Below are 10,883 nucleotides of genomic sequence, written 5' to 3'. Positions count from 1 at the left end.
TACTGCTAAATATTTCAAAATGTGTTATTTTTGTTTTGGTAGATAGATATACATGAACATTCAGAATGATGGACTCAATTGCAGGACACTGAAAGGGGTTAGCACAAGTTTATTGACAGGATGTGTCAAAAAGGCAAGAAAAAAACACTGTCTGTAATGCTGCTGGTTCCCAGAGTGGGTAGACACACGCTATCACACATACTTGAGGGTATCCAAAATGCTTAGAGGTCTGCACAGAAACAGAGGTTATTTCTAAAAGAGCAATGACTGCTTCAGTCTTAAGAAACCATCTTGATGACCAGAAATGGTAGGTGAGACTTTGACAGGAAGGCGGAGAAACCCTTTGAGAGAGGTAAACAGAATTTGCGGTATATGATACTGACTTCATTGTTGTAAAGCTGGTTCAACCACAGGTGACCAAAACGTTGTAAAAGACAACCTTAATTTCACTCAAATACCAACCAGCAGCAATAATACAACGTACACACAGAACCCAAAGGAAAAAGGGAACAACATCAGATTTGGACTTGGATTTGGACTGGCAACAAGTACAGGTCTTAGAAATAATACTTTCTGGGTTTGGGGGTGTTGATTTGCACTGAGCCAAGCTAATCCAATTCTGGAGGTGGTGCCAGTGCCATGGCTTTGATCTGCCTCCTTCCTGCCTGGGAGCATTTCGTTACAGTTGTGAGCAGTGCCGATGAAAAGCTGATGTGTTTAAAAAGAAAATTGATGACAAAACAAATAAAGAAGGTCAGGAGGAAGTGTGTACGTCTATCAACAATGTGGACTCTATGGGGCTGCATTTCAGTCAGTGTAGTTGGGGATCTTATTTATCTGGTCTCAGAACAGGTAAACATGACTCAGCTGCAGAATCATCAGGTCAATCACATAGTGGGCAGGGCCAAGAGTCAGCTCTACAAAGCCACCTTTTGCACAGGTGAACCTGTTTCAAACAGATGAAACACAGCAAACACATGTCTGACAAAATGATGAGAATCTTTTTTTTTCTCGTTTGTGGTGCTTTAGCAGCAGCTCAGGAGTCCAACCAGATCCTCCATCCTGCAGCCAACAGGTTTGGAAACCACAGAGCAAACCAGCAAGTCCAGAGACCAGCAGGTACACAACAAACGAAATGATGATCTTTCATTTCTCTAGAAGTTAAATATGTATTTTTGTATATTACAAATAAATATAATCTTAATCTCTTAATTTGATCTACAATGAGGTCAAATCAATCATCAGAGCAATAACATTTATGCTTTCTGCATCATTTCTAATTCTGATGAATCTTATGAATTTCATTGTGTTGTACGTATAGTACAGTATAGGTGTTATGGTGTATGGTGTCGTACACAATTTCTCAGTTTAGTAGTCAGAAGCTGTAAGTTTCTCACTACTGCTCACTGTGGCTTAATACCAAATGACTTTCATTGGTGCTATACTGGTAAGGAAACAATCCTTGGACAGTCTCTACTAAAATATTTGAAAGTTTTGTTTATTAAAGATATCTTTGGGTTTTGCAAACAAAAACCTTTTTGAGAATGGGCTGGCTGTTGTTGAACTGCACAACTGTTCAGCACTAAAATAACAAAACAAACTGAGAGAAGCCATATTTCTTTGTAAGCTGTCCAACAGAAGGAAACACCTTTCCTTGAACCATTGTCTTGGAGATTTCCAGAGGAACCAACTAAAGATGAACCTCGTTTCCCTCCAAACTTTGAGTTGAGAACTCCAATGGCACCTGAAAGCATCAAAGTCATCTGTGGGGACAACTCTATCAGAGTGGAAGCCAAGAGAGACCTGTTGGGGACTGGTGTTCTGGTTCAGACTACAGATGTCACACTGGGAGGATGTGCTGCTACAGAGGAAGATCCTAAGGCTCAGATTCTAATCTTTGAGTCAGAGCTTCACGGCTGTGGCAGCCAGTTACTGGTGAGGCTTAAATGTTCAAATTAATATGCAGTTTCACCAAGGTCTGACATTTCCTTTTCCTGTTTCTTTGTTAGATTCTTCACCATCTCTGGTATTCAGTTGATAAAATAATTAATTATGTTGGCATAAATCAATAGTGGTATTTGGGTTTTAATTGTGTTTGACTTAGGAACTAGTCAAGACTAGAACTGCAGACCAATCAATAGGAATATGTGTTCATACTAGTGTTTGTGTGAAAGTTCACATTAATGGAACTTGAAATGTTCTTAAAACTATACTTCAGATGTCTGAGGAGTCATTCATTTATGTGTTCACACTGCTCTACACGCCCAGCCCTCCGGGGGGCAGTCCCATCGTCCGAACTATAGATGTCTCCGTCAGCATCGAGTGTCACTACCGGAGGTCAGGCTTTTTTATTTTTCTAACTCAACCAAAAGGATGTATTTTTGATAAAGCTGGACCCTGAAGTCAGACTCTGTCAAAGTTTTTCTTTTTCAGGTGTTTGCAGTTGGGTTTTTTTTTTTTGTGTTTTAGGAAGAATGATGTGAGCAGTGATGTGCTGAAGCCAACTTGGGCTCCTTTCAGTGAGACCAAAGCATCAGAGGAAAGTCTCTACTTCTCCCTCAGATTAATGACTGGTGGGCCTCTTTCTTGTTCACATATTACAGTAACTTTTCAGGTCCTCTGATTGCGTACGTTCTCTTCTTTTTGTGCTGTATCTTTCAGATGACTGGCAGTTCCCTCGTTCAAGTACTCAGTTTTTTCTGGGAGACATGATGAAGTTTGAAGCTTCAGTTGAACAATTTCACCACATCCCTCTCAGAGTAACTGTAGACAGCTGTGTGGCAACTGTGGTCCCAAACGTGGACACTGTCCCTCGATACGCATTCTTGGGAAATAATGGGTCAGTTTACTGTACTCTGCAACCCAAAAATATGTTTATATTGTTACTTGTATGCTTTAGCCTTGCTCTTCTAAATGTGAGTTTAATATGATAGTTCTGTGTTGTGTACAGGTGTATGTTTGACAGTCAGCTGACAGGATCCAGCTCTCACTTCCTGCCTCAGTCTCACAAAGACAAACTACAATTTGAGTTGGAGGCCTTCAGATTCCAGCACGGAAACAGTGGTGTGGTAAGATATGCAACAGCTTTCCTACCAGGCAGATGCTGGTTTCACATCATTGCTCAGAAATGTAGATTTTGCTTCTTTGTATATGTCTCGTTAGATATACATTACCTGCAGCCTGAGGGCCACGGACGCTGCTGCGAATGTCAATGCCACCAACAAAGCCTGTTCATTCTCCAGTGGGTAAGACACTAGCAGTATTACTACAAAACTCCCATCCTCAAATTTCATCTTCAGTTGCTTAAAAGGATTTTAATTTTAACTCTGGTACCAGTGCTAAAATACTACAATTTCTTGATTAGAAAGATAAAAATAATAATAGTATGCTCATTGTATTTGGTGCACTCAGCTAACTAACAAGTACGACGAGTAAGTAAGAGGAACCTTTTTGAATGACAGGTGGAGGGAGGCCAGTGGTATCCATCATGCCTGCTCCTGCTGTGACACAGACTGCAGGGCAGGCACAAAGAGCAGCCTGACTGTAAAGGGTAAGCAGCAACACACTCACTCACATAAAATTTACACGAATAAATATTTTTCTCAGTTCCAATATGAAAATCGATACAAATATTAAGGTTGATGTCACACTGTTTATCTGTTGAAGGTACAAAGTGGGAACAGGAAATGGCTGTTGGACCAATCACAGTAAAGGAGAAACCTCTAAGATGAAAAAGGACTTTATTCAATAATAAAGGTCTTTTACACTAATTAGGCCCAAGTTTGTGTCCTTGGTTTGTTTTAAGATTGGAATTAAATCAAAAAAAATGGAAAACTTGTAGGAAACTTGTTTTGTTTTTGGGTTTTTTTTGGTTTTTTGAAATGTCATTTCTACTACGGAGCCAATTTTGAGTTTTAGCTTTTTGTTTGTTTAATTTAGGTGTGAATTCTTAGTTTTGTTCTAAGAGGAAATGCTGTTTCAGGATTAAACTGTTTATGAATATGAAATCTGGCAGTTTTAGTGTGAAAGAATTTGTTGGCCTGTACAGAGTCCTAAACCTTGTGGGAAGACTTTGTACTGTAGAAGAGTTGAAGCTATTGTAGCAGCAAAGAGTGGGCCTACATCATGGTAAATACTAGATTAAGAATCAAATGTCACTCTAGTTCATGTGCATGTGAGACGGATGAGCAAATATTTTTGGCAATGCAGTGTATTTCAAATCATTCAGCAGTTACTGGTGCTGCATAGGGCCAGCTACTCTGCTCTTCCACCATTATCCATTTTGAATGACATCACCTGAGTAGACACAGCTGGGAAAGCCTTGTCGCCATGTATCAGAGAGGGTTGTTCTCCTGACCTACACCATCAACTTCACCCTCAAGCCACCTTTCCTCATCACTGCTTGAGCTGTGGGGACATCAGCATCCATCATGGGCCAGGGGGGAGCTACCTGTCTGAGTCATCAGTCTCTGCTTTCAGTTTCTCAGGGGAGAAGAGGATGGCTGCTGACTGACCTTAAACAAAGGTCAGGCTCAAAAGTCTTGAAATTTAAAGCTGATTTACTGAATTGACCAAATAACTTGATCTAAAAAAATATTGGTGAACTTTGTAGAAAATTTAGTTTACTTTAAAAAATGTTTAACTGATACAGCCCGATGAATTCTCAAATATCTTTGCTATTTGAATTTGTGACAACTTCACCTAATAAGCTAGTCAGTATTTACAATAAATGGTAAGCTACAGTCGAGCTACTAAATTTGCTCATCTTAAATTTATCGATAAATATCCTCCCTAACTAGGCTCAGTGATGTGTAAATCCTTACATGAATAAATGCCGAAAGCTACACTCTGCCATTTTCAGATCTTGCAAAGCTGTCCAATGGACCAAAGGGGGACATTAATTTTGGACTTTTCCCTTTGTTTTGTCCTTAAAAATGAATTATATTATGAATCATCTGAGCCAAAAGACACACTGTGGAAGTGGGCCGGAGATTAATAACTAATGATTAAATGCAGAGTGGCATATAAACACAGTGAGTTTAAAAAATAAGAATAAAAAAGTGAAGAAGAAACACCCAGTGATTATGGGAACCCCCCAGCAGCATAGGCCTTTTACAGTGTAACTAAGGGATGATTCAGGGTCACTGATCCAGCCCTAACTATATACTTTTTCAAATAGTTTTAATCCTAGTTTGTAGATAGGGTGTCTGTTTCCCAAATCCAAACTGGGAGCTGGTTCCACAATGACAGACCTAGATGCTGAAGGCCCTGCCTCCCATTCTACTTTTGAATACCCTCAGAATTAAACCAGTAAACCAGCAGTCTGTGAGCGAAGTGCTCTGATGGGGTGATATGGTACTAGAAGATCATTAAGATGAGATGGGGCCTGATTATTCAAGACCTTGTGAGGAGAAGAATATTTAACTAGAAAGTGCATTTTCTGAAGAAACTGCAGTGTGAATGCTTGAATCTGAATGTATGCATTGAAATGAATTAATTGCTGAATTTAAGTTAAAAATGTTGAATGAGATGAAAAATAAAGAAATTTTTGCCTGAAAACAAAAGTGCTGAACTGCTAAAAGCTGACATTCACACAGAAGAAGTTGGAAAATAGCTGAAAATGTTTTAATTGTAAATTAGAAAAACCTAAGAAATGAGAAAAGGAAATTTAGAGTCAGAAAACATCTGAATGAATATTAAAAGTTCATATTCTTTGAATCACTGAATGACTAAAATGTGATCCCTCCACTTGGATCCACACAGTTTAAAAACTTTACATCTCTGAGCTTTTAAAGACACGGTGTTGGACAGAGAACAATGATGGCGACGTTTTGAGGGTAAAATGATGGCTGTAGAGCAAACACTGTGGACACAGCAGCAGTTGAAAGAGAAGTGTTTAAGATGAATCTTGGCAGAGTGAGAGAGAGCTCGTTAGGCATGCAGGTGTGAGCCTGGTTGCTATAGTGACTGCACCCAATGGCTCCCTGCACACGCACACAGACATGCGCCTCACTTTTGATGCTTAAAATGAACAGAAATGTCAGCCCGAAACAAATCCTTCCCAAATGAAAAGTACATGTCGTATTGACAAAATTCTTTCACCGTGAGCACCAGCAATGTCCAGTCTACCAAATTCTCAGTTTTCATGCCTGTGGAGTTTATTATATAGACGTGGTGACAGTGTAAAGACAGCCTGTACTTCTGGTTTTCAAAGGAACTTTCTGAGCCATTTTAACATTGGAGTCTATGGAGGAGTTGGAGGGAGGAGGCTGCACATTGGTGACATTTATGAAAGAGCCATAACACCTATTACAATAGTAAACACAGGGCATGAAAGAGGACAGCGATGGCTACGTTTTGAGGGTAAAATCATACCTGTAGAGCAAACGCTGTGGACACAGCAGCAGTTTAAAGAGAAGATTTCAAGATAATTTTTTTTGCTCCTCTCACTCTAGCAGTTGAGCTGTCTCACTCTAGCGCCAACATTCCGTCCCATACACACCCATTATAAACTCTGAAACGGCTGAAAAAACATCATGAAACTTAAACTGGAACTGAAGAAAAAGTATAATAGATATTGAAAAGATAAATACAAGTTGAATAGTTGAATGTCTTGTCTTTGTTTTAAAGTTTGAATGGTGGCTCTATGTCAACGTGTGTGGAAGTAGTAAGAGTTTAAAAATGAGTAAGTTGAATGAGAATTTGAAGGGTCTCCCCATTGAAATACATGGGAAATTTTTGTTGAATAAAGTTGAATAAAATTAAAAATATAAATGTTAAAAATGAGAAAAATAGAAGCAGTCATGTCCAAAAGAAGAGGAATCTAACGGTGTTTGAATGGTTTTTCTAAGTTGAACGGTTTTGAAGGAGTAGGAGTACAAAAAACGTACGGAATATATAATAATAAAATAGAAAAACTAGAAAGTGCATTTTCTGAAGAAACTGCGGTGTGAATGCTTGAATCTGAATGTATGCACTGAAATGAATTAATTGCTGAATTTTAAATTAAAAAGTTTGAATGAAATAAAAAACAAAACAAAAAACAGAATTTAACCTGAAAACAAAAGTGCAGAAATTATTATAGCTGACGTTTACACAGAAAAAGTTGGAAAATAGCTGAAAATGTTTTAAATGTAAATTAGAAAAACCTAAGTAATGAGAAAAAAAATTTAGAGTCAGAAAACATCTGAATGAATATTAAAAGTTACTCATACTCTTTGAATCACTGAATGACTAAAATGTGATCCCTCCAATTGGATCCACACAGTTTAAAATTTTTAAATGTTTGAGCTTTGAAAGACACAGTGTTGGAAAGAGAACAACGATGGCGACGTTTTGAGGGTAAAATGATGGCTGTAGAGCAAACACTGTGGACACAGCAGCAGTTGAAAGAGAAGTGTTTAAGATGAATCTTGGCAGAGTGGCAGGCAGAGCTCGTTAGGCAGGCAGGTGTGACACGCACACAGACATGCGCCTCACTTTTGCTGCTTAAAATGAACAGAAAAGTCAGCCCGAAACAAATCGTTCCCAAATGAAAAGTACAGGTCGTATTGAAAAAATTCTTTCACCGTGAGCGGCAGCAATGTCCAGTCTACCAAATTCTCAGTTTTCATGGCTGTGGAGTTTATTATATGGATGTGGTGACAGTGTAAAGGCAGCCTGTACTTCTGATTTTCATACAAACTTTCTGAGCCATTTTAACATTGGAGTCTATGGAGGAGTTGGAGGGAGGAGGCTGTGCATTGGTGACATTTATGAAAGAACCATAACACCTAGTACAATAATAAACACATTGGATGAAAGAGGACAGCGATGGCTACATTTTGAGGGTAAAATCATACCTGTAGAGCAAACGCTGTGGACACAGCAGCAGTTTAAAGAGAAGATTTCAAGATTAATTTTTTTGCTCCTCTCACTCTAGCAGTTCAGCTGTCTCACTCTAGCCCCAACATTCCGTCCCATACACACCCATTATAAACTCTGAAACAGCTGAAAAAACATCATGAAACTTAAACTGGAACTGAAGAAAAAGTATAATAGATATTGAAAAGATAAATACAAGTTGAATAGTTGAATGTCTTGTCTTCGTTTTAAAGTTTGAATGGTTGCTCTATGTCAATGTATGTGGAAGTAGTAAGAGTTTAAAAATGAGTAAGTTGAATGAGGATTTGAAGGGTCTCCCCATTGAAATACATGGGAAATTTTTGTTGAAAAAAGTTGAATAAAATTAAAAATATAAATGTTAAAAATGAGAAAAATAGAAGCAGTCATGTCCAAAAGAAGAGGAATCTAACGGTGTTTGAATGGTTTTTTATAAGTTGAACGGTTTTGAAGGAGTAGGAGCTTTTACAAGCATTCACACTAATAAAGATGTAGAAGAACAATACTGTGAATGCTTTTACAAGCATTCACACTAATTAGATACCGGATTTAACAGAGAGCCAAAGAAGAGAAGCCAACATTGGAAAAGCATGCTTTCACTGTGTAGTCCCCATCAGTACTCTTGGTGCAGCATTGTAGATCAGCTAAAGACTTTTCAGGAACTTTTTCTCTATTATAGGACATCCTAATAATCATAAATTGCAGTAGTCCTAGAAGTAATAAATGCATGAATCACTCTAAGACAGGATATTTCTCATTTTAGAGATATTGCACAAATGGAATCAGAATCAGAATACTTTATTGATCCCTAGGGAAAATTATTTTTTATCATTATAAGCAGTTCTACATGTTTGTGTAATATGTGCATTGCAGAACAAATCTTGGTCAAAAAATAATTTTGAAAATAATTACTGAAGTTCACTCAGAAAGATCAATTGGATAAAATTAGTGTAAAATAAATATTAATGATACTGGAAGTAGCTGTACATGTTATATCTGTGAGATGATTATGAGTATTTTTTTCTGTAATGTCTAAATCTTTATTTGTGAAAAATTCATGAAGTTTTTACTGGTTAACGCTAAAGGAATGGTTGTCTCAACAGTGGTCTGACTTTTTGTCAAACTGGCTACAGTGCTGAAGAGAAACCTAGGGTTCAATCCGTGATGAAGTGTGTGTGTGTGTGTGTGTGTGTGTGTGTGTGTGTGTCTTGTTTTAAATAAAGACGCAAACTATTTTTTTTCAGGCTAAATGATAGTATTCTAAATGAGTGAGATGCCACTTTCTTCTCCAGCTTATGAGTTGTCTGTTTTAAGGTTCACATTATACCAGGGAGTCGAGTGACTCTGATCGGAGTCTTGCTTTTTCAGGAGCTACACTACAGTCATATGGAGTGAAGATGTGAAATTATTAACAAGACAATCGGCCTCTGTGGGAGTAGCTTTCAGGTCGCTGCTCTGTACTGTGTTGGCACATGGCATTGAAGCAGATGGACAGTGGATGAATTATATACTTAAATTTACACCTTTAATGAATAGTATTCCTATTCCCCTTTTCTTTAATTTTGTGTTTTGTGCATTTTTTTTAACAGTGGATCCAAGCACCTCAAATAAATAAATGAATAATGTTGTTCTTATTTATCCATTTTCTGATTTTATTATATATTATTATTTATTTTCATTTATGGGACAAAGTCTATATGGGCTGCCAGTTTTTTTTGTTTGTTTGTTTTTGTTTATTATTTATTTATTTATTTATTTTTTTTGGGGGGGGGGGGTTACATTTAAGATTTCTTATAGGGTGACCTGAAGGGCCCATGTTAATGATTTTCTTTCACATACCACATCATACTTAACCTTTTTTTTTTTTTTTTTTTTTTTTAAGGAAAAAGGGAACCTTTTTTTGCCTTTTTTGTAACAAGATCAAATCAGGTTGCATATGACAGACAAACTCAGTTTGAGTTTGAAACCCTTGTTTAAAGCTCATACCAAAACAGGTTTTGAAAAAGGATCAAATATGCAATTAAGAATGATTGTTACTTCCTCTTGTATTTTGTTTTCCTCGTAGCTTTAGCTGTGCTGGCATTACTTATTTTGTAGTGTTTAGTTTCTTTGTTTGTTTGAACAAAAAAAGAAAGAAATGTAGTGTTTGTGAAGATGGAGATGGCAAGTAACCTTAAACCGTGACAGCAGCGCCCCCTGCTGTTGCTGAGTGAGGTTGTCTGGTTTGCTTTAAAAATGGAAGAACAAACTCTCTAATTTTGGCAACGTTATGTTTTGGAAAAAACAAAAAAGTCCGAATATACTAGGGGTGGGGCGTTGTTTTGTTGACGTTTGATTTTTGTTTCTCTGTTTGTTTTGTTATTTGTTTGTTATACACAGGTTTAAAGTGGGATAAATTATGCCATCTAAAGAGGTGGAGTTAAAGCAGGGGCAGGGGAACTCCAGTCCTCATGGGGCGGTGTCCTGCAGGTTTTAGATGTGTCCTTGATCCAACACAGCTGATTTAAATGGCTAAACTACCTCCTCAACATGTCTTGAAGTTCTCCAGAGGCCTGGAGTTCGTTCTCTCATGTTTGCATGGGTTCTTTCTCTGCCTTCCCCCCACAATCCAAAGACATGCAGTTAATGGGGTTAAGTTAAAATGGTAATTCCAAATTGGCCATAGGTGTGAATGTGAGTGTCAATGGTTGCCTGTCTCCATGCCCTACGACAGACGGGCCACCTGTCCAGGGTGTACCCTGCCTCTCGCTGGGTAGGCTCCAGCCCTCTTGCGACCCTAACAATGATAAGCAGAAGAGAATTAATGGATTTCCACTTTTTTTCCCCCCTAGTGGCCCTAATCCTCTTCCATAACTTTGAGCCATGCCCAAGTATTCAGCAATTTAAATCGTGGATCAAAACAAACAAACATGTTGTTCGTGAAGTATACAATGAAGGAATGGTTATAATGACATTCGTGGGTGTTCACACAGATAATATTCATTTGATTTCATAACATGAGT

General features: G+C 37.9%; 1 protein-coding gene across 1 annotated transcript; it reads left to right on the top strand.

Annotated features, from left to right (window-relative positions):
• The first annotated feature begins 959 nt into the window (after positions 1-959).
• On the top strand, positions 960-3,731 carry LOC102797788 (zona pellucida sperm-binding protein 3-like). The gene is made up of 9 exons (XM_006782702.2): positions 960-1,119; positions 1,628-1,935; positions 2,219-2,337; positions 2,470-2,573; positions 2,662-2,839; positions 2,951-3,068; positions 3,163-3,245; positions 3,462-3,550; positions 3,667-3,731. The coding sequence occupies exons 1-9, from the start codon at positions 960-962 to the stop codon at positions 3,729-3,731; spliced, it is 1,224 nt and encodes a 407-aa protein (XP_006782765.2).
• The last annotated feature ends 7,152 nt before the right edge of the window (positions 3,732-10,883 follow it).

The sequence above is a fragment of the Neolamprologus brichardi genome, chromosome 7, assembly GCF_056152115.1.
Source record: "Neolamprologus brichardi isolate AB-2024 chromosome 7, ASM5615211v1, whole genome shotgun sequence".
Classification (NCBI taxonomy): Eukaryota; Metazoa; Chordata; class Actinopteri; order Cichliformes; family Cichlidae; genus Neolamprologus; species Neolamprologus brichardi.
The sequence above is the reverse complement of the archived record's forward strand: the minus strand, read 5'-3'. Positions and strand labels throughout refer to the sequence as shown.